Genomic DNA, 23,111 nt, shown 5'->3' on the forward strand with positions numbered 1-23,111 from the left:
ATTACAAATAAGCAGAAAATACAGCTGGTCCATTCAAGGGAAAAAAAAATAATTGACAGAAGTGTCCCTTAAAAAGCACAGATACTTAACAAATTATAAATAAGCTGTTTTAAATTTGCTCAAAGGTCTGAAAGCAACCATGGACAGAGAACTAAAATCTATGTATGAATGAACTGAGAAAGTCAGTAGAGATACTTGTAAATATCCAATTCACATTTTATTTATTATAGAAAGAAACAGAGTGGAACTCCTAGAGCTGGGACTTCCTGGCACTCCAGTGGTTAAGGCTCTGCTTTGCACTGCATGGAGCACAGGTTTGATCCCTGGCAGGGGAACTAAGATCTCACATACCTCATGGAGCAGTCAAAGAAGTCTTGGAGGGAGAACTAAAGTAACTGAAGTGAAGAGTTTTCTGGAGGATTTCAATAGCAGGTTTGAGCAGGCTATATTACTGGTGAACTTGAAGTTATCCAGTCTGAGTAGCAGAGAGAAAAAAGGTTGAAGAAAAGTGAACAGAGCCTAACAGACTCGTGGTGAAAGGTTGTTGCTGAGCTGTGAAAGACGCTGGGATTCTTGGCCTCTGGAGGAGAGGAATTCAATCCGCGGTCATTGACAAGGCTTGACCGCTCAGAGCTTTTGTGTAATAAAGTTTTATTAAAGTATAAAAGAGATAGAGAAGGCTTCTGACATAGACATCAGAAGGGGGCAAAAAAAGTGCCCCCTTGCTAGTTTTTAGCAAGAAGTTATATACCTACTAGCAAGTTGCTAAAAGGAAATGTCTGAAAACTCAGAAAGTGGCACCAGGCCCCTCACCCACAACATGCGTTTTGAGATAACATTGGCATAAGGTGAGTCATCCCGGGCCATAAAACAATTGACATGAACCTTGAAGGAAGGCAGATTTCCAAGCAAATACAAAGTCTCATTAACATAGCTTAAGAGAACATTTCCGTGAGTAAAACATACTGGTTTGTTGAGCCATTATTGGTTCTGAGTCTTAGGTGGAACTGACTTGAAGAAAGATAGAGTCTAAGGTAAATACATAGTTCATTAACATAGCTTAAGAAAAACATTTCTATAAGAAAAACTCATTGGTTAGCTCACGGTTTGAGAAAAGTTAAGTTCAGGTGGAACCAGGTGTCGTCATGACAACACAGAATTTTAAAAGAAACTACCTTTTAATTTTGTATAGAGAAGGGAAAAAAATCTGACAATTGTAGTTTGTTTCCTCCTGCTGCTTAAGAGAGAGAGAAACAACATCTGAGACTTGGAGCCTATTTCCTCCATTGGGGGCCCCTAGCCTTCCTGCCTGTTACCCTCTCAGTGGGATACCATCAAGGAAACCAACACACACATGGGAGTCCAAGAAAGAGGCGAGAGAGACAGAAAGGGGAGGAAAACATGTTAAATTTGATGAAAGATGCAAAAAAGCTCTGGACCTACATGTCCAGAAAGCTCAGCAAGCTCCTACTAGGACAGATTCAAAGAGATCCACACTAGGACTCATTATAATCAAATTGTTAGAAGATTGAATCTTGAAATGAACAAGAGAGAAGCAAACCATCTTGTATAAGGGATCCTCAATAAGATGAACAGCTAGTTTCTCATCAGCCCTTGGAGGTTGGAAGGCAGTGGGATGACATATTTAAACTGCTTAGAGAATGAAACTGCCAACTAAATATTCTACATCTGGCAAAATTATCTTTCAGAGTAAAGGCAAAGTTAAGGTATTCTTGGATAAACAAAAGCTCAGGGTGTTTATCACCAACAGACATGCCCTGTAAGAAGTGTCAGAGGAAGTGTTACAGGCTAAGAGGAAAGGGTATTAGGCAGGAGCTCAAAGCTATACAGAGAACCAAAGATCTCTGATAGAATTAACCACATAGGTAAGGATAAAAGGTAGTATTGTTGTATTGGTTTATAATCTCACTTTTTATTTCCTATATGATTTAAAAGACAAATGTGTGAAATGATCATAAACCTATACTACTGAACATATAACATGTAAGGGTACATTTGTGGCTGCAACAACATAAAGGTAGCAACATATCTGTATAGGAGCGGAGTTTCTGTATGCTACTGTGGCTACTTTGGTTAACAGTTCAAACTTGGTGGCTTTATTCTGAGGATTCAACATACAGCATGGTGACTATAGTTAATAATGTATAGTGTACTTGGCAACTGCTAGGCGAGTCGATCTTGAAAGTTCTCACCACACACACACACACACACACACACGCAGTGGTTACTGTGCAAGGTGATGGGTATGTCAGTTAACCTTATGGTAGTCATCATTTGCATATATATGTGTATCAACTCATCCCATTGTGCACCTTAAACTTAATATGACAACTTTCCTGGTGGTCCAGAAGTTAAGAATCCACATGCCAATTCAGGGTACACAGGTTCAATCCCTGCTCCAGGAGGATCCCACATGCCACAACGTAGCTAAGCCTATGTACCACAGCTACTGTGACAGTGCTCCAGAACCCGTGAGCTGTAACTACTGAGGCCCATGTGCCCCTAGAGCCCATACTTTGCAACAAGAGAAGCCACCGCAATGAGAAGCCTGTGCACTGCAACTAGAGAGTAATGCACCGCCCCCCACCCCTGCAACTAAAGAAAGATGATGCAAAGCAGTGAAGACCCAGCACAGCCAAAAATAAATAAATATCTTTATTAAAAAAAAAAGATAACAACTTACATGATGTTATATGGCAATTTATTTCGATAAAGATGAGGCAGGGGACCAAAAAAGCTGAAGGGGGAGGACCAAATTAGATTGTTTTAGGATGTTAGAATATTAATTACAATCGCCATGGTACCACTAAGAAAGTGTCTTTAAAATATAGACAAAAGGAATAAAGAAGAAAATCAAATGGTATGGTACAAAAAATAAACTGAACACAAAGGAAGATAGTAATAGATCCAATGAGGAACACAAAAGTCAAAGACACTGAAAAAATTCAAGAAGTAAAGTGGTAGAAGTAAGTCCTTCTTTGTCAGTAATTAAATGTTAACGGTTTAAACTCTTGTCAACAGGCAGATACGGGCAGAATGGATTTAAAAAAGTATGACCCAACTATATACTGTTTTCAGGAGGCTTCTAAAAGAAAAAATAAGCTTAAAATGAAAGGTGAAAAAGATATGTTCCATGCAAATAGTAACAAAAGAGACCTCGGGTTACTATACTAATATCAAACAAAGTAAACTATATCAAACAACTGTTACAAGAGAAAAGAAGGGTATTATATATTGATAAAGGAGTTAATTAATCAGGAAGATTGTTGTTCAGTCACTTAGTCATGTCTGACTTTTTGCGACCCCATGTACTGCAGCCCGCCAGGCTTCCCTGTCCTTCACTATCTCCCAGAGGTTGCTCAAACTCCTGTCCACTGAGTTGATGCCTTCCAACCATCTAATCTGTCGTCCCCTTCTCCTCATGCCCTCAATCTTTCCCAGCATCAGGGTCTTTTCCAGTGAGTCGACTCTTCACATCAGGTGGTCAAAGTATTGGAGCTTCAGCATCAGTCCTTCCAATGAATATTAAGGGTTGATTTCCTTTAGGATTGACTGGTTTGTTCTCCTTGCTGTCCAGGGGACTCTCAAGAGTCGTCTCCAGCACCACAGTTTGATATATATTGATAAACAAGTCAATTAATCAAGAAGATAGAGCAGTGATAAATGTAAACACTAAAAAGAACCCCAAAACATATGAAGCAGGCATAGATTTGAGGGAAGAAAGAGATGCTTCTATGGTAGCAGCTGGAGACTTTAATACCTCACTTCCAAAAGTCAAGAAAAACATCTAAACAGAAGTTTAGCAAATTGAGCAACACTATAATTAATAGACCTAATAGACATAGATATACCCTCTGCCCAAGGGAGCAGATACACAGTCTTCTTAAGTGCATATGGAACATTCTTCAATGTAGACCATACATTAGATTACAAAACCAGTCTCAATCAATGTTGAAATAAGTATCATCTCCAAGCAATTACTGCAGGAAAACTGGAAAATGCACAAATATGTTGAAGTAAAACTACACACTCTTAACCAGTTGGTCGAAGAGGAAACCACAAGGGAAGTTAGAACATACCTACAGACAAATGAAAACAAAGCCACAAACTACCAGAACTCACAGGATGCAGGGAAGCCCAGAGAAGAAATTTACAGCAGTAAATGCCTACATTAGGAGGAGGATAGATAGGTCTTACAACAGTACCTAACTTAACATCCTAGGGGTCTGTGAGAAGAGTAAACTAAACCCAGAGCTGATGGAAGGAAATAATGAACATCGGAGCAGAAATAGAGACTGGAAAAGCAATAAGAGAATCAATGTATTTAAAAGTTTTTCTGAAATGATCAACAAATGACAAAAACAACACACTGAAAATCCAGTGAAAATGGGATGGGGACATTATTACCGACTGTACAAAAGTAAAAAAGAGTAAAAAGCAGTTGCACACCAACAAATTAGATAACCTACACGAAAGAGCTAAATTCCTAAAAAAGAGACAAATTACCAAGAGTGACTCAAGAATAGGTAGAAAGTAAGAACAGACTTATAACAATTAAAGATTGAATCTGTAACTTTTAAAACTAACAAACCAGGGCCAAATGGCATCACAAGACATTTAAAGAAGGATTTATGCTAAGTTTTCTCAAGCTTGCAAACTATACAAGAGGAAGGATAATCAAAGATACCACAGGAAAAGAAAATTATACATTAAGACATTTTGTGGCTGTATATACAAAACCCTCAACAAAATGCTAGCAAACTGAATCCAGCAGCGTTAATAAAAGTGTTACATCCCATGACCAAGTGAGATGTAACCCAGGAACACAAGAGTGGTTCAACATAAGAACCAATCAGTGTCATTTATCACATTAATCGAATGAAGGGGAAAAGCTATAATCATCTCAACTGATGCAAAAAAAAAAAAATGTATTTGACAAAACCAAATTCATTTTCACAATGAAAACACTGAGAACTCCATTCAAGGCAACCTCCTCAACACGATAAAGGGCATTCATGAAAAACCCACAGTTAACATCATGTACATTAGTGAAATATTAAAAGGTTTTCCCCATAAATCAGGAAAATATGCCTGCTTTCATCTCTGCTCTTCAGTATTGTATTGGAAGTTCTAACCAGAGTAATCAGGCCAGAAAAAAAAAAAAGCATTCAAATTGGGAAGGAAGAAATAAAACTACCTCTGTTTGTATAAGACACAATCCTATATATATATTAGGAAATCCCAAAGAATCCACTAAAAACCTGCTAGAGCTAATATTAAATGAATTCAGCAAAATTGCAGAGTACAGGTCAGCACACAAAATCAGTTGTGTTTCTATACACCAACAATGGTGGGAATGTAGAATGGTAGAGCCATGGTGGACTACAGTTTGGCAGTTCCTCAAAGTTTAAACATAGCATTACCATGCGTGCATGCTCAGTCACTTCAGTTGTGTCTGACTCTTTGCAACCCTATGGAGTGTAGCCTGCCAGGCTCCTTTGTCTGTGGGAATATCCAGGCAGGAATACTGGAATGGGTTGCCATCCCCTCCTCCAGGGGATCTTCCCAACCCAGAGATTGAACACATGTCTCCTGCATTGGCAGGCGGGGGTTCTTTACCACTAGCACTACCTAGGAAGCCCTGGCATTACTGTGTGACCCAGTAATTCCACTGCTGGATACATATCCACAGAATTCAAGGCAAATACTCATCAAGTACATGTACGTCATGTTCATAGCACTGTTCACAGTAGTCAAGAGGTGTAAGCAGCCCAGATGTCCCTCAGATGCAGAAACCAGATGTGTTGTGTCTGTACCATGGAATATTATTCAGCTATAAGGGAGTGAAGCACTGGTACCTGCTGCAGTGACTGAACCTGCAGAAACATTAGGTTGAGAGAAAGAGTCCAGACATCAAAAGTTGTGTATCATGCGGGGTCAGGAATGAGGTAAATCCACAGAGACAAAATGCAGGTGGGTGGTCACTAGGTGCTGGGGGCAGGAAATATGGACTAATGCACTGGGGCTTTGAGGTGATGGAAATGAAATGTCTTGGAACAAGATACAGGTTTTGATTGCACAACATTGTAAATGTACTAAATGCCACTGAAGTGTTCATTTAAAACAGTTATTTTGTTTGTGAACTTCACCTGATTAAATAACAGTAAAATGAAAACAGAGCCTCTGTGGGGATGGGGAGGGGTGAAGCCCCAGGCCAAGGCTGTGGTGCCGCTGGGGGCTTGTGTGGCGAGGCAGGTGCTGCTGAGTCTCTGCTGTGCCCCTCGACAGCCACAGCCACGGGAGGACTAGTGAGCATGGCTCTGATGGGGCACTTTTCACAAACCTGGGAGCAGTTAATCATACAGGCCTCCATTGTTTCCTCTTGGGAAGTCTTAACAGGTTTGCTGTGTGCTGGCTGGGCCAGTCGGTGCCACACTTGCGGGGGCAGTGTCACAAACAAGTGCATTTGTTTACACATCTTTTCCTTCACCATTAAACCCAGTGTTTTTAATGAAAATTTTTCTTAAAGCATATTTCTGATTTTATATTTCCTTTTAAAAAAAGAACTTTCATTATTGTTTCCAGTAATTCTTATGTTTCAGAGAATTGTATCCAGTCTAGCAAATCAAAAATGCCATCACCCTCACCCATAGGACTCACTCGTGTTTCCCATCTCAGTAAAATCCTTCCAGGTCAGTAGTCTCTCTGGCCCCAAAAGCAGTTCCCATTTCCATTCCCTCAGGAGCCACACCAATGACCTTGTCTCAGTCAGGGGTCAGCGAGCCATGGCCCACAGGCCAGATCCAGCTCACCAGTTGTTTATGACCTGCAAGCAAAGAACAGTTCGTGGTTTTTTAAGGATTGTAACAGAGCAGACCTTATGACTGAGACTGCAGCCACAGAGCCCAGAATGGGTCCTCTCTGACCCTTCATGGAAAAGCTATGTTCCTTCTTGTGCAGCCAGGAGAGGGTGGGGCTCCCTGGGCCACCCTGCCCAGACCCTTGTTTCCTGCAGTGACCACCCTGTTTGTCCCTGCAGCCCTCACTGTGCCCCCATCACACATGGGAGTCCTGCAGGTGCCCTGCAGCTGGGGCCCTAGGAGAAGATGGTAGTCCACCTGCAGGTGTGATAACAGGCTTGCCTGAGGGTCAGCAGGAGGGTGAAGCAGGTTGCCTCATTGTGTGCAGCCACATGTCAAGCTCCACGGGGGGTCTTGGCACAGACTCTGTGCAGGGCCTTCCAGCTGGGCCATGAGTCAGGTGGCCAGAATGCAAATTGTCACCACCAGACACATGGGCAGGGCAGTCAGGCTGAGCATTTGACTCATTTGGGTCTGCATTGAGAACAGAAGCCTCCAGATGATGTGGGGAGACAAAATGCTGTTGTGGGGGTAGATTCTAGAAGTTCCAGTAGGGGAGTGGCAATCATTCCTGAACTGAGGGGCAGGTCAGAGGGCAACAGGCCCAAGGAGGCTGAGAGTACCGTGCGGTGCTCTTCACCCACCCACTCAGCATCCCTTGGTGGCCCCAGCCTTGGGATATGGAGCCCTGTTGGGAGCAGTGGTCAGAGAAGTCCTCTTCTGTGAGGTATTTCAGCTGAGATGGGCTAAAGGGAAGGAGAGAGCATGAAGACCATTGGGGAGGGGGTGCCATGTGACTTTCTGTTTGTCATTTCAGGCTGGGACACCAGGACTGAGGGCCAGGAGTTTGTTCAGAAGGAAGAAGTTTCTGAGGACTTGGAATCACAGGTAGAAATATCAGACAGCTCCAGGAGTGATGCTCCCCAGACACTTGAGCTTGGAGGATTCCGTGGTGGTGTAAAAGAAAGAGACTTGGGGGTCCCTGAGGATGAGAGGCAGACGCACCACCCTCACCAGGAGGGGGCCTTCACTCTAGGGCAGATGCTTCTCAGGAGCCCCTCAGGAGAGAGAGAGGTGGACTGTGACCACATCAAGAGCAGCTGCAGCCAGAGCCCAAGCCCAGTGGAGTGTCAGGGGCCTACAGAGGGGAGGCCCCATCCACATGGCATACAGAGCCTGCCCTGCAGCCTGGACCTGCCCAGCTGCACGGGACTTCATGTGGCCGAAAGCCCGTTCATATGCAGCGAGTGTGGGAAAACCTTTGAAGGAGGCTCTGATCTTACTCAGCATCAGACAGTGCACACTGGACACAAGTCCTTCACCTGTAACGAGTGCAGAAGGCTCTTCAGCATACACACAAGCTTCCTCCAGCACCAGCTCACCCACCATAGGGAGAAGCTGCATGTGTGTTCTGAGTGTGGGAAGGCCTTTTGCCAGAGCTCCAGCCTTAAAAAGCACCAGAAGTCCCATGTGAGCGAGAAGCCCTACGAATGCAGTGAGTGCGGGAAGACCTTCAGGTGCAGCTCCAACCTCATCCAGCACCAGAGAATCCATTCTGGCGAGAAGCCGTACGTGTGTCATGCCTGTGGGAAGGCCTTCAGGCGCAGTTCCAACCTTGTCAAGCACCAGAGGGTCCACACAGGGGAGAAGCCCTTCAAGTGTACTGAGTGTGGGAGGGCCTTCAGCCAGAGCTCACACATGAGGAAACACCAGAGGGTCCATACCGGGGAGAGGCCTTACTCATGTAGCGAGTGTGGCAAGCCCTTCAGCCGGGTGTCCAACCTCATCAAACACCACAGGGTCCACACGGGGGAGAAGCCCTACAAGTGCAGTGACTGTGGGAAGGCCTTCAGCCAGAGCTCGAGCCTCATCCAGCACCAGAGGATCCACACTGGGGAGAAGCCTCACATGTGTGCTGTGTGTGGCAAGGCCTTTAGCTACAGCTCGGTGCTCCAAAAGCACCAGATCATCCACACAGGGGAGAAGCCATATGAGTGCGGTGTCTGCGGGAAGGCCTTCAGCCACAGCTCTGCACTTGTGCAGCACCAGGGTGTGCACACAGGCGACAAGCCCTATGAGTGCCGCGAGTGTGGAAAGACCTTTGGTCGCAGCTCCAACCTCATCCTGCACCAGCGGGTCCACACGGGGGAGAAGCCCTATGAATGCACTGAATGTGGGAAAACCTTCAGCCAGAGCTCAACTCTCATTCAGCATCAGACTATCCACAACGGGTTGAAACCCCACGAGTGTGACCAGTGTGGCAAAGCCTTCAACCGGAGCTCCAACCTCATCCACCACCAGAAAGTCCACACTGGAGAGAAGCCCTACACCTGCGTCGAGTGTGGGAAGGGCTTCAGCCAGAGCTCGCACCTCATTCAGCACCAGATCATCCACACGGGCGAGAGGCCCTATCAGTGCAGTGAGTGTGGGAAGTCCTTCAGCCAGCGCTCCGTTCTCATCCAGCACCAGCGGATCCACACTGGGGTGAAGCCCTATGACTGCACGGCTTGTGGGAAAGCCTTCAGCCAGCGGTCAAAGTTGACCAAGCACCAGTTGATCCACACCAGGGAGTGAACCCCTCGCAGCTTCAGCCTGACCCCCTGGCTGCGCCTCACTCTCCCTCCCCAGACTTGAGGTGGACTCGCTTACTCCGTCCACTCCATGGTCACCGCCCACGAGGCCACTGTCCACAGAGGCCACTGTCCACAGACTGGGGACCCTCCTGTGGGTCATGCTCCTTCTCCCAAGTCCTTTGCCATCACGCTTGTCTCCTGTGAGCTCATTTCTCTTTGTTGTTTGTTTTTCCAGTTTGTTATGAGACAGCTGTACTTGTTAGAAGGGAAAGGATTATAGAGGCTGTGCATTCATGCATACAGTTTATTACTGTAAAGGAACATAACCAAGAAAGTAAATGATATTTAGTTTGAGACAACCACAGACCTCTGTGTGCTCACTAGTCAAGGGACTGAGTTCTTTGTCAGTGGCTGTGGCTGGTGTCTGTTTTCATAATATCAGGTCAAGAGTTTTCAGGTCTGGTTGCTGTCAGCCCCCCATCCTACCTGGTAATGGGACTCGACCCTCCCTGCTGCCCCCTTTCCGTGGTGCCCATCTGCAGTCTGTGGTTGTATGTTCTTGCTGTGTGGTGACTCAGGCCCTGTGGCCCCACTCAGGCTGCAGCACAATTGCACATGAGGCTGTTCTGAGCTCTGGTCCTGGGCCTCACCCACAGGGGCCACTCTACATGCTCCTCCCTTCCTCTCCACAGGCTCCCCGGTCCATCACCAGACATTTACAGGGCACCTAGGTGCCCCTAAGAGGTGGGCATTGGCTTCTGACTCCCTGCACAGGGGAACTAGCCACACCTCTGCCACCAGGGAGGTCCTGACCTGGGAATGTCCTGGGAAGGATGGGAGACCCCTCCTGCACTGTTCCAGGAGGAAAGGAGGAAGTGGCTTGTAGTCACGAAGGGAAGGGAAGGTGTGGCTTCTGAGTTTTCAAGGAAGTAGAGGCAAGGCCAGCAGTTGCAAATGTGGAGGGAGAGGTGGTTTGAGGCTGGAGAGAAGAGAGGGTAGAGGGGTGTCTTGGATGCGCAGGTGAGTCCATGGGCTTGGGTGGCATGGGCTGCCCAGCCTTCCCTCTGAGGCCCCGTGAAGCAGCTGTCCTGCTGCCCTGCAGAGGTCCTGTCACACCCTCCCCTACACTTCACGCGCCATCCCACCACCTCTCCCCAGGCAACACCTAATGGGATACAGTTTCCAGACTTGGCCTCAGTCTGATGAGACTGGTCCTGTTCTTACTGACAGGCAGCTCCTCTGGCTTCATGCTCCTCCTCCGCCAGCCTGGCTTTGATTTATGACTCCTTTTTTCAGTAAGTATCTGTGTCCGCCTCTACTCCTGCTCTGTCGCTGATTGGGCTGCTTGCTGCTGGCCTGCGTCACTCAGCCCTGCTGCATGTGGTGCGCTGTCACATCCTCTGCTACGGAGTCAGAGACCTCTCCAACAAAAGAGGCTAAAATTGGTGCAATACCAGATTTGTGCAAGACTCCTCCACGGAAGGGGCTTCAGTCACCTCCTGCTAGGCCTCCTGGAGTCTCTGGACCACTCACGATGGGACTCAGTTGTCCAAGGGCTTCTGATGCAAGAAACTGCCCTCTTTCCCCCATACAGTATGCCACTAGAGCTGCAATTACTGGAACTGGACCTTCTGAGCCCATGACCCTCTGTACCCAGCTGCTCATTATGCTCTGGGTCACAGAAGCAGTACCCAACAAGCTTAGGGGCTGCTGAGCTGCCTTGGTGCAGGATGGAGCTGAACCTGGGCCTTTGGCCTGTTCCACCTGCAAGAGGAATAGCCTCACCTATCCTCAGCCCCTTTCCAGATGTCAGGCTGCTGGACCCTGTCCACCTGGGGAGCTCCAGGGTGGGATGAACTGAGGGGAACAGCAGTGGGAGTTCCAAGACTATAGGCAGAGAAGTGCCAACCATCATGGAAGATAGAGCTCAGAGGGGAGCTGCTGCTCATTTTTAACCAGGACGACCCTGATACAGGGCCAGACCGGAGGGTTAGCATGACTGGCCAAACACCAGGCAGTTGTCTTAGCACCCAGTGACCTGACTCACAAACAGCCCCATCTGCACATTTTTACAAATTTGTGCTGTCACCTAAGAGTTGCGCCCTTTGGTGTGAAAAGCTCCAGGTATCTAGTGCCTCACAGATGCCCCAAAATACCAATTACCGTCTCTAGATGGCTCTCCCTATACTTAGGCACAACACGAAGCCTCCCCTGCATGCCCCCATCCCCTCCGTAGTCCCAGGTTTTACTGAGAGTGGCCAAGGCACTCTTGTCAGTTTTACCTGGTTCAGGCTGCAGGCTGCAGAGTCCACACAGCTCATTTAAACAGGCTCTGAATTAGCCGAGTGAAACATGGTGTGTCTCTCATCAAACATCAGGGTGAGTGGTGACTAGCAGGCTGGCACCTTGAGGCCTCGTCCTCCTCATTTTGTGCCCACATCTGGAAAAGCAGAAAAGCTAGCCGAGTGCTCTGTCCTCTGATGCCAGCAGGAGACAAAGCATCCAGGCCCTCACCTGTGCTCAAGGATCTTCCCTCCAGCCACACCTGCTGACCTCAGTAGAGGCCCAGGCTGGTGACCCTTCTTGGTCTCTCAAGCCATCTCAGACCTGTTCCAGAGGCCTTCTCTACCCTCCTCAGAGACCTCCTTTATGTAAATAATAAAGCTTTTCATACCTTCAAAAAACCAGAAGCCCTGCTTGGCCTCCACACCTTCCACTCTGGTCTTTGGTTTATGGACATCAAGTTCCTCTGTACTGTGACTTCTCCCTCAACTCCTTGTTCAAACAAAAGCCTGGCTACCATGACTGCACAAGGTCCCCGGAGCTCACACCCTTTGCCACGTACCTCGAGAATTAGAGATCAGGAGGACAATCTCCTGGCTCCTGATTTCCACCTCCATACACTTCTGCCTTCAGCCAATAATGCCAGCTCTGTTGAGAACAACAGAAAAGCACCCCTAACAGCTCAAAGCTGCCCTGGTACCAACTGTACCATGATTCCATGTGCTGGCAGAGTTCTGGGAGACTCCTCCATGGATCCCACAGCCCAGGCCTCACCAATGATGAATGTAGGGGAAAAACTGTCCCTTGACACCCACAGGCTTCTCCATACAAGAAGCAGGGAGACTGGAGTGGTGTGTGAGAGCAGGGCCGGGGTCCAGGACCATCCTGAAGCCTCCATGGCTTTGAAGGCAACTCAGTTCTTAGTGAAGAACAGGGCCTTGATGGCTGAGGACAGTGCAGGCCACGCCAGAGCAGCCAACTGCGCAGGATGAGGTTGGTCCTTTCCCCTGGGGCTTGGCAGATACTGGCCCCTGGGCTTCCCTGGAAGTAACACAAAGGCATGGGGGGAGGTGGAGGTGGCCTGACTGCAGGTACCCTGTGAGGCTTATTCTGTGTGCAGGCTCTTCTGTGCCTATGGGCCAGACTGTGAATCTTCCAGACATCAGAACATTGACTGGGGAGACCACTGCCAACTGGAAATGTGATAGAAAGATGGCCTCAGATTCAGGGGAAAGGAACAATCTCATCCTACATGGTAGCGGGGTAACAAGATAGCCTTTTGGAAAAAAGACAAAACTAGACTTACTCTTTACATTTCTTAGCAGAATAAAGTCCAAATGGAACAGAGATTTAAATGTAAAGAAACAAAACCAAACAAGTACTAGGTGAAAACATGGGTGGATTCCTCCAGAACTGGGAAGTTAGGGAAATTTTACTGTAGCTTGAAATCAAGCAACAATAAGGGAAAACAAATGATAAATTTCATTACATAGAAATAAAGTTTTACAGGACCAAAACCTTTATATTCAAAGTAAAAAGACAAATGGTTAACTGGAGGAAGTGTTTACAACTTATGTTATACATAGCACATATAAAATTAATGTACATAAGGTTATTTAAAATTAAGGTTTCATTTTCAACAAATGGTGTTGGAATTATTGCATAACCATGTGCCAACAAAGTGAATCTCAATCCTTTCCCCACACCATCTAAAGAATTTAGCTCAATATGTATCATCAACCAAAATGTACACCAGAAACTTCTAAAAGAAAACATAAGAGAAAACCTACTGACCTTCACTTTGGTCAAGATTTATTAAATAAATAATCTTTGGCAAAGATTTATTAAATAGGACACAAACAGTAGGAACTTTCAAGGAAGGGATTCAGTGAATAGGAACTCATCCAGATTTAGAACATTTGTTCCTCAAAATTAAAGGAAAAGGCAAAGCGTAAACTGGGAGAAAATATTTGCAAAACATATATATCCAAAAAAGGACTTGTACTCCATGCTATAAAGAAGTCCTGGTGACTTCCTTGGTGGTTCAGTGGCTAAGACTCCATGTTCCCAATGCAGGGGACCCTGGTTTGACCCCTAGTTGGGGAACTAAGATACCGCATGTTGCAACTAAGCCTGTGAGTCAAAGCTAATGAGCCCACACACTCTAGAGAAGCCTGTACTGCAACGAAGACACGGTGCAGCCAAAAATAAAATAATAAAATAATTTATTAAAAGTGATTTTGAAGTCTACTCTTTATACCATCTCTCTGGTATCAAACTGATTGCTTATATAACTTGTCAGTTGCATCAAAAAAGACTGTAAGTGCTTGTAATTTTTAATCTTAGCCTTAAGAACAAAGTTTTAAAAAACCTGCAACTTACGTCACAAAGGGTTAACATAATCAGTTCAGTTCAGTTCAGTCGCTCAGTCGCGTCTGACTCTTTGCAACCCCATGTACTGCAGCACACTTGTCCATCACCAACTCCCAGGGCTTGCTCAAACTCATGTCCATTGAGTCGGTGATGCCATCCAACCATCTCATCCTCTGTTGTCCCCTTCTCCTGCCTTCTATCTTTCCCAGCATCAGGGTCTTTTCCAGTGAGTCAGTTCTTCACATCAGGTAGCCAAAGTATTGGAGTTTCAGCTTCAGCATCAGTCCTTCCAATGAATATTCAGGACTGATTTCCTTTAGGATGGACTGGTTTGTTCTCCTTAGAGTCCAAGGGACTCTCAAGAGTCTTCTCCAACACCACAGTTCAAAAGCATCAATTCTTTGGTGCTCAGCTTTCTTTATAGTCTGACTCTATAGTGCTTCTAAAATGAGACGGAAGAGACCAACAAGCAGGTTCACAGAAAAGTCAGTGAAAGTGGCTCTTAATCATATGAAGAGATGCTCAACCTCACCTCCGAGAAAGACGCAAAAGGAAATTACACCAAGATGCTATTTTTTGCTTCTCAGATTGCCAAAATACCAAATATTTATCATTTTCTGTTCACAAGGCTGTAAGGAAACCTCACCAGCAGAAATGCAAGATCCTACAACCCTGTGGAAGGGAACTGGGCAACACACAGAAAAACAGATACAAATGTCCATTTCTAGGAATCTATCCTAAAATTAAACTGGCAAAACTGAAAACACCTATCTAAAGCTACTTGTTACAGCACTAATTTTAATGGCAACAGACGTCCGGTAATAGCAGACTGGCTGAATATACGACAGCACATTCACAAGGCAGCCGAAGGCAGCTGCATAAAGGAGAAAGGCACGTGCCCAGACACTGCCAAGGAGAGGTGGCTGGACACTGACAGGAAAATGCCAAAATGTGGGGCCAGTGGGAAAGAACTACTGTTCACTGACGTTTACTCAGATTTTTTGAAATGAAGCCAGAAACCATAGCGTTGATAAATGGCTACCGATAGGGCAGCATGGTAAGAGGCTGGTGGGAACAGGGAGAGAAGCAAGTCTTCTGAATGTACTTTCTTTTGTAAACTGGACTTTGAAACCATATAGGAAAATCCCATGGACAGAGGAGCCTGGTAGGCTGCAGTCCATGGGGTCGCAAAGAGTCGGACACGACTGAAGCAACTTAGCAGCAGCAGCAGGGTTTACATAATTATAAAACAAAATTGTATCAAAATGTTAAAAATGTAACTTTAAAAAGCAAACAAGTGAATTAGTAGAGTTAAAGTCATATCCCAAATGGGATATATCCTAACAGCAAGAACTGCAAAACAAATCTAGACTACTTTCAATAAGCATAGTGTTAATAATATTGACATTGTTATTCTGACATCATTACATATAACTAATAAATGTGTTTATATAATTAGAACCCAGAATTTTAAATACAGGAAAAAACTGCCTCCATCTGGACCTGGGGATGAGCCAGGGGACATTGTGAGTAGCAGTGGTGCTCACCTGGACCTTTAATGGCTCATACTACCTCTGGACACTCTGTGATTCACATACTGATTCTGTGTACTACCTGCTTTTCCCACTCACAGGTAAAGCGTATGAGAAACGGACTTACTGGGAATGTTGCTTGTTTTACCTAGTCATGTAGCCCCAGCACTTAGAACACTGCTTAGCATGCAACAGGCACTCAATAAATACCATGGCTGTGAAGCAGAGTAACAGAGGGGCAGAGCTGGACACATACACAAAAGCTAGTTGTTGAATTGCTTAAAAAAAAAAAAAAGCAAAATGTTAGTTGCTCATGCTGCTGCTAAGTCGCTTCAGTCGCGTCCAACTCTGTGCGAACCCATAGACGGCAGCCCACCAGGCTCCGCCATCCCTGGGATTCTCCAGGCAAGAATACTGGAGTGGGTTGCCATTTCCTTCTCCAATGCATGAAAGTGAAAAGTGAAAGTGAAGTCGCTCAGTCGTGTCCGACTCTTCGTGACCGAATGGATTGCAGCCTACTAGGCTCCTCCGTCCATGGGATTTTCCAGGCAAGAGTAATGGAGTGGTTTGCCATTGCCTTCTCCGTGTTAGTTTCTGAAACTAAGCAAAAGACATGCAGGTATTTCATTGTAATATACTTTCAACCTTTATGAAAGAACGTTTTTAAAATGAGTTTTCGTTCAGTCCCTAAGTCGTGTCCAGCTCTTTGTGACCCCATGAACTGCAGCCAGGCTTCCCTGTCCTTCACTATCTCCCGGAGTTTGCTCAAAGTCATGTCCACTGAGTCAGTGATGTCATGCAAACATCTCATCCTCTGTCACCCCCTTCTCCTCTTGCCCTCAGTCTTTCCCAGCATCAGGGTCTTTTCCAACGAGTTGGCTCTTAGCATCAGGTGGCCAAAGTATTGGAGTTTCGGTATCAGTCCTTCCAATGAATACTCAGGATTGATTTCCTGTAGGATGATAGGTTTAACCTCCTTGCTGTCCAAGGGGCTCTCAAGAGTCTTCTTCAGCACCACAGCTCAAAAGCATCAATTTTCCAGCGCTCAGCCTTCTTTATGGTCCAAATCTCACATCTGTACACGACTACTGGAAAAGTCACAGCTTTGACTATACAAACCTTTGTCAGCAAAGTGATGTCTCTGCTTTTTAATACCTGATCTAGGTTTGTCATAGCTTCCCCCCACCCCCCGGCCCCCGCCAAGGAGCAAGTATCTTTTTAATCTCATGGCTGCAGCTACTGTTCGCAGTGATTTTGGAGCCTAACATAACTCAGGAGTGGAAAAACCACAGCCGTTGCTGGGCTCAAGCTCCTCATTGTTAAAAGGTAAACTGAGGCATATTAGAATTTGTGAAGCGCTTATGTGAGCAAACATAGGACGGAATAGTGGTTAGGAGTGCTCTGCCAGCAGGAGCTAGATTAGTTTTTACAGACAGAAAAGCAAAGCAAGGGCTTTGACAGGCCACGACTTAAGCCGTCAACTTATTTGGAAAGCCTAGCTGGGGGCCACCAAGGCAGCAGAGCCACCCCCAGCCTAATGGTCTCCTCGTTTAATTATGTTAACACTGGCAACTGGCCAAAACCATCTAGGATGGTGCAAAAATAGGGCCAAATCGGACAACCTGGGTCCTGAGCTTCAGTCTCTTGGCAGAGAGGACCCTGCCTCACCGGGGTGTGTGTGGCAGACGAGTTCCCTGTGGGAAGCTGACCTCACCTTCCCCGAGTGAAAACCCTGCCCCTGACGCCGGGGCCCGCTCTCCGCAGAATTACTGCCATATTCTCCTCCACTTCCAGCCTCGGGCCTCTCCCCACACCATCTTTCCTGCGCAAAAGTCGGGGCACCAGCGCGGCCCGGTCGGTCCTCCCAGTCAACAAGCCACCTGGAAGGACTCCTTGGGGAGTCAGCGGGTGCGGCAGGCAGCAGCGACGGCCACCTCTTGCGACGGCCACCTCTTCCTCCCGCCCCCACTGGTCCTGCCCCGCCGAAGTGCGCAAACACCAGAGCAGGGGGACAGGGAGGAGGTCGCCGCCACACACGACGACCACTGCGAGCCAGCGCCAGGCCCCGCCTCGGCAGGCGTGACATCTAGAGGAAACAGGGCGAGGGCCTGACTAGGACTCGCGCTGTGCCCGCAGGGCCAGAGGTACGACGTACCCGCAGAAGCTTCCGCGAGGCCGCCAGATGTGCAGCCAGTGGGAGACCCGGACGCGGCGTGGCCTATCTAGGCGCGGTGGAGGCCGCTTCTCTCGGTGGCTCCGGCGCGTGCGTCAGTCAGGAGAAAGGCGCAGGGCGGGGAAGGCGGGGCCCAAGGCGGACTGGGAAGTGTCGCGTCCTAGGAGTGGCGGCCTGGGAGGCGTAGGCGGGGCCATTGGGGGCGGGGCGCCCTGCGATTGGCGGATGCGCAGACGGGGCGGGGCGCCCCCTTTGTCTGAGTGCGGTGCGGGCGGCCGAGCCTGCGGGTGAGGCAGCAGCGGGAACGGTGAGTAGGGGCGCGGGCCGCACCCGGGAGGCACCCGTACCCTCTACCCGCGCGCGGAGTGGGGGCCAGGACCCTTCACGCGATCGGGCGCTGCCTGCGAGCGCCCCTTGCCTTTCCCTACCCACTCTGAGCCCCTACCCCGCTCTCGCCGCCCCCGGGCCCTTCTCGCTCCCGCGAATGGCGAGCCCTACGCCGCCGGTAGTCGGCGGCCCCTGGAGCTCCGGCCTCGCGCGGAGCCCAGGTGCGGGCCGGGGGCGCGAACACTCATAACACCGGGATCGCCGTCGGCGTCTCTCCGGGGAGAGTGCTTCGTCCCGAGTCCACTCCCGCCTCCATTTTTATCGAGGCTCTTCTCTCGGTTATTTGTGAAAGCCCCTTTCGTGAGCGCGAGCAGCCATTCCCGGGATCCGCGGGCGCTTGCCCTGCGCTACGCGTCGGAGCCGGGAAGCCGGGCCCTTGGTGTGCGCTGCCTGGCGTTTCCGTTCTGATCAGCTTGTTCTTTAAAGGGTGAATCGAAGACTTTCTTCTCAGACTATCATCTGACTCCGGTTATGATGTTTTGTTCTAAGATGGAAGATTTCGAGTGTTCAGTGGTCAAATTACCCTCGATGCTTTTGGCTTTGTGCTGTGTCTTAAAGGGCTTTCCCTACTCCAGGTTTAGTTCTAAAATAAACTCGTTTTCTCTGGTACTTGTGAAACGTTGGCTCCATCTGGAATCATTTTGGTGTGGGGAAGGTTGGAAATCCAGCTTCAGTGTTTTCCCTAAACCCTGGTATTTCTGACACTACCTACTGAATAACTCATTTCTCCGTTGATTTGGAAAACCACCTTTGTCATGTGTTAAATTCTCCCAAATCTTGGGCCCATTTCTGGCATTTGTGGTGTTTTGATGTACAAAGGTTTTGATTTTCATGCAAATCTGTGGGTCTCTGCTCCCCAGAGTTTATTCAGGTTTTTTTTGTCATGTACTTTTAAAATTTAGCTCTTTTCATTCGTTAGCTGTGTGCTTTCAGTATATGATATGAAACAATCTCATTTAACTTCTGCTTTTTTTTTTAAAGCTCAACTACAGCTCAGTTTTATTCAGCAAATAAAGGAGAGTACACCCTCTAGGCCTGAGGGCAGGCTGCTGGGACCCCAGAGGAGAGGCTAATTTCTGCTTTTGCTTAGCTTTCTGGGAGATTAGTTGAGCTTTGTGCAAAGGACTAATTTTAGACTTGTTGTCTGAGTGAGGTTATTGGAACATCTTCCCCAGGATTTGAACGCCTTGCCTGTCTTGTTTGTTTATGGATATGGCCCTACCCTGCCCCTTCTAGTCCAGGGCTGCTTGGCTCTTGGCAGTACGACTTTGTGGATACAGTGGGCAGCGTTAACGTATTTCTAAGGTTTACTTTAACCTTGTTTCTCGCTGTCTGTGACTAGAACTGTTTTCCCTGAATATTTTCTGACTCCGTGTTGCTGCTGTGTAGAAAAGCTACCTGTGTGGGTACATGTCTGTGATCATTTTCCTCTGAAGCATGCAGGGTTGTGGTTTGGGCTTACAGGTGGCTCAGAACTGCTTCTTTAGAAGGTGCTTCCACCCTGGAGGGCTGGGCTTCAAGCAGATAAAGAAAGAGGAACAGGTCTTCCAGCGGGAAAACCTGGGGGTGAGGCTGGTGAGGAAGAGAGGGGAGACCCTGGGAGCTGTCCACCCCAGACCAGACTGCGAGTGTGCCTGTCACGCCTGTCACTGTTGGCGGGGTCTTTGGGAGGAAGATCGTCAGCAGTTCCAGCAAGAGCTAGAAGTTACTAAAGCTTAGCTTACAGAACAAAAGAAGAATAACGTTGAATCCTAAGCTCTCTCATCTCTGCAGCCCTGTTTTCAGTTCCTGTCCCTTAGTCACCACCCGAGCCAGAACTCACTTGGAAGAGTGTCTCACTGCAGTGTGATCACTGCTGCAGAGAACGCTGGCCCACTCTGCTTTGGTTTGGGTTATTCTCTGGGGCGTGGGTGGATGGGTCACTGTTGTGGGCACCCCTTGGGCGGGTGCTTTTGTACTTGTTTCTGTGTTGGGGGTGGCATGGCTTCCCTGGGCAGCTCCTCAGCCAGTTTGACCCTCTATGGTGTTAATTCCGACTTTGGGGACCATCTAAACAGGACTTGTCCTGCTCACCTGTTCTCCCTTCCTCCCTGAACTCCTGTTGCCTTGAGCTCTGGGCCCTGAGTAAAAGCCAGCTTCAGTGCCTGGGTGGCTCTGTTGTCATCCCTGCGGTGTCGGTTAGCAGCATGCAGTGTTTTTTGCATGTCTTTTCATTCCACGCAGACTTGTTCTAGGAGACCCAGACCTTATCTACCAAAGTACAAGTAAAGAAAAATGAAAAACTAGTTAGTTCCGCTTTTACATTTGTTTTCTTTCTTTTTTATCAGAATATAAGAGTCATTCCCTTTTGGCTGCTGTAACAGAGCACCAGAGACCTGGCAGCCTGTCAAACAGCAAACATCATTTCTCAACAGTGTGGAGGCCAGACATCCGAGGTCAGGATTAGCAGGATCCGGGAGCCCTCATCCTGGCTACAGACATTGTGTCCTCACGTGGAGGGAGGGGTCTCTTATCAAGGGAACTCCACTGTCAGGACCTGAGCACCCCTAAAGGTGCCCCCCACACACACATTGAGCCTTAGGTTATTTGGAGGCACAGACATTCAGAGCAGAGCAACAGGCATACTTTACGATATACTGTTTTCCTTTGGTTCTTAGAGGTCATCCTGGGCAGAGCTCTTCCGCTTTCTGTTTTCATGCCTCTCTGGAATTCACTGGGTGGGAATCTTGTACCCTTCTCTGCCCCTCCATGCCTCAAACTATTGGCCAGGGGTTTGAGTTAATCTCATCAGGTGAGGTGATACTTAATTACATGCTCTCTTTAACCTCGCTCTCCTGAGGCCCTCAGAGGAGCTGTGTCATCTCTCAGTCTGGTGTGTCTACTGCTGTGGACAAGGGCTCACATCCCCTTGTGGTTCTGGAACAGGAGCATTGTGAACACCTCCATATCCCGTGCTTTTGCTGACCTGTCTGGCCACCTGGTGCAGCCTGAATCTTGGCCTTTGTGGGTGTGGGACTGGTGTGTGGAAGGACTGGTGGATTTGGCGGCAGCACCATCCTGGTGTCTGTTCTGAAAGCACGCAATTCGTGTGGGATTAGAACTCAAGAACTGAGACTCGAACCCATTGTCTCTTAATTGAAACCACATACCTTTGCTCAGGACTTAACTTAAGCTCAGGTTCTGTGTGTCTCAGTGCAGAAGGAATTCACAGCAGGATGCAAAGTGATAGGTGAGAAGTGGATTTATTTAGAGAGATACACATTCCTTAGACAGAATGGTGTCTGTCTCAAAAGGCGAGAGTGACCCTGAAATATAAGGTGGTTAGTTTCTATGGGCTGGGTAGTTTCATAGGCTGCCGAATAGGAGGATTAATCCAGCTATTTCAGGGAGGGCCAGGGGCTTCCAGGAATTCAGGAATTGGGCCACTGCCCACTTTACAGCCTTTATGGTTGTCTGGCCTTGGAACTGTGGGGCCTGTGGGTGTGTTGTCATTTAGGTGATGTATAGCAACGAGCATATAATGAGGCTCAGCCTCCACTGGAAGGCGAACCTTCCACCACCTTGGGCGTAGTTGGTTCTAACCAATTTTTGTCTCATCTTTAAGGGTTGTGCTCAGTCCCCTTCCTTTCTGGTTTCAAGTCCATCCGAGGAAGGCGTGCATTGCCCAGGGGTATGTCTCCCGCACCTAAATACGCCAGGTGACTTTCTCACCTGAGAGAGAGCTATCAGAAACTCCACTTCCCCACTGCTGCTGGAGTAGGTGCTCCTCCGACGTTTGTTGCTGTTATGAAGGGTGGAGCGTGGAGTCATTTCACCTGTAATTTCATACACTTGTTCAGCCATCCTTGAGCCACTGGCTGCTCTACTGGGACTGGCAGGGGGTGTGAGAACGATGAAGCAGAGGTCCCCAAGGGAGGTCGGGAAGGGTCTCAGTGAGAGGGTGACGGCAGAGCGCCAGCTGAGGGCAGGAGGCACCCAGCCGCTGGGAGGGGTGCTCAGAGCAGGCTCTCCGGAAACTCAGGAGCAGAGGCGGGGCTTGGAGCCGAGGAGGGGCCCAGCGTCCCTTGGGGCGGGGCTTGGAGCCTAAGAGGGACTCCGCATCCCGTGGGGTCGGGGCTTGGAGCCCAGGAGGGGCCCTGCGTCCCATGGGGGCGGGGCAGGATTGTGCTGTCGCTGGAGGGTGGGTCCAGTTGGTGTGAGAGGGTGAGCAGGAGGGCGACTTCAGGATCTGGATCTAATGCAGGTGCTGTCGAGGCTGGATGTTAAGTGTCTGAGGTGCTAGAGGACACCCATGAGGAGATGGCCACCTTGGGGGAAAGGGGGTTGCCAGCTTAGCGCACCAACAGGAGCCCTGTACTGTGGGGCGGAAGCAGCTCAGGTCACAGACACGGGCTCAGGCAGGAGCTGGCCTGGCTGGAGGTCTCGGGCCGAATGATCCAGCAGCTCCTGGATTAGCTGTGCTGGCTGCCAGCACCCATGGGGAGCCCGCAAATGGGGTTCCTGTGGGTGCTCATTGTTAGATCCTGTCCAGGTATGGTCAGGTCATCGTGAAAATGACTGTCTACCTTCTCTGGGTTTCCAGAGGACCAGAGCTGCATGGTTCAGGAAGGCAGTATCTTGTGCTGGTGAGGGTGGGCAGAGGCCCCTGCAGTGACTGACTTGCAGGAGGCTGGGGTGACCCCCCGCTGACAGCAGACAAGGATTTGATCACATGGAGGTCAGAGGAGACCCTGACAGGGGCCACTTGGGGTGCAGGGGACGGAGACCACCTGAGGGAGTGGCCGGATTAGGGAGATGAGAAATGGCGTCCATGAGAGATGGCGGGTGTGGGCAGCCCGTGAAGGGTTGGGGGAGTGGTACTGCTCTTCTAGGGGGTGTGGGCACTGGAGTAGCCACAGGAGGCAGCGGC

General features: G+C 48.3%; 2 protein-coding genes across 3 annotated transcripts in view; one reads left to right on the forward strand and one right to left on the reverse strand.

Annotated features, from left to right (window-relative positions):
* The window catches only part of C6H8orf33 (chromosome 6 C8orf33 homolog), a 54,700-nt gene extending 36,773 nt beyond the window's left edge, over positions 1-17,927 (reverse strand). Inside the window, exons 1-3 of one of the 2 annotated variants that reach the window (XM_081497558.1) lie at positions 17,798-17,927; positions 11,737-11,894; positions 6,682-6,847 (exon numbers count right to left, since the gene is read on the reverse strand). The gene's annotated coding sequence lies outside the window, so the exon portion shown is untranslated. The remainder of the gene's footprint in view (positions 1-6,681; positions 6,848-11,736; positions 11,895-17,797) is intronic. The other variant, XM_081497557.1, reaches the window with a different exon arrangement.
* Positions 1-23,111, forward strand: part of LOC145510794 (uncharacterized) — a 34,042-nt gene that overhangs the window by 5,738 nt on the left and 5,193 nt on the right. Inside the window, exons 4-9 of the mRNA XM_081502994.1 lie at positions 7,699-9,451; positions 9,510-9,654; positions 17,437-17,629; positions 17,779-17,913; positions 18,049-18,363; positions 20,530-20,637. Coding sequence (XP_081359120.1) covers positions 7,699-9,451; positions 9,510-9,654; positions 17,437-17,629; positions 17,779-17,913; positions 18,049-18,363; positions 20,530-20,637 — 2,649 coding nt within the window. The remainder of the gene's footprint in view (positions 1-7,698; positions 9,452-9,509; positions 9,655-17,436; positions 17,630-17,778; positions 17,914-18,048; positions 18,364-20,529; positions 20,638-23,111) is intronic.

This window comes from Giraffa tippelskirchi, chromosome 6 (genome assembly GCF_054371585.1).
Source record: "Giraffa tippelskirchi isolate mGirTip1 chromosome 6, T2T-mGirTip1v1.2.pri, whole genome shotgun sequence".
NCBI classification, from domain to species: Eukaryota; Metazoa; Chordata; class Mammalia; order Artiodactyla; family Giraffidae; genus Giraffa; species Giraffa tippelskirchi.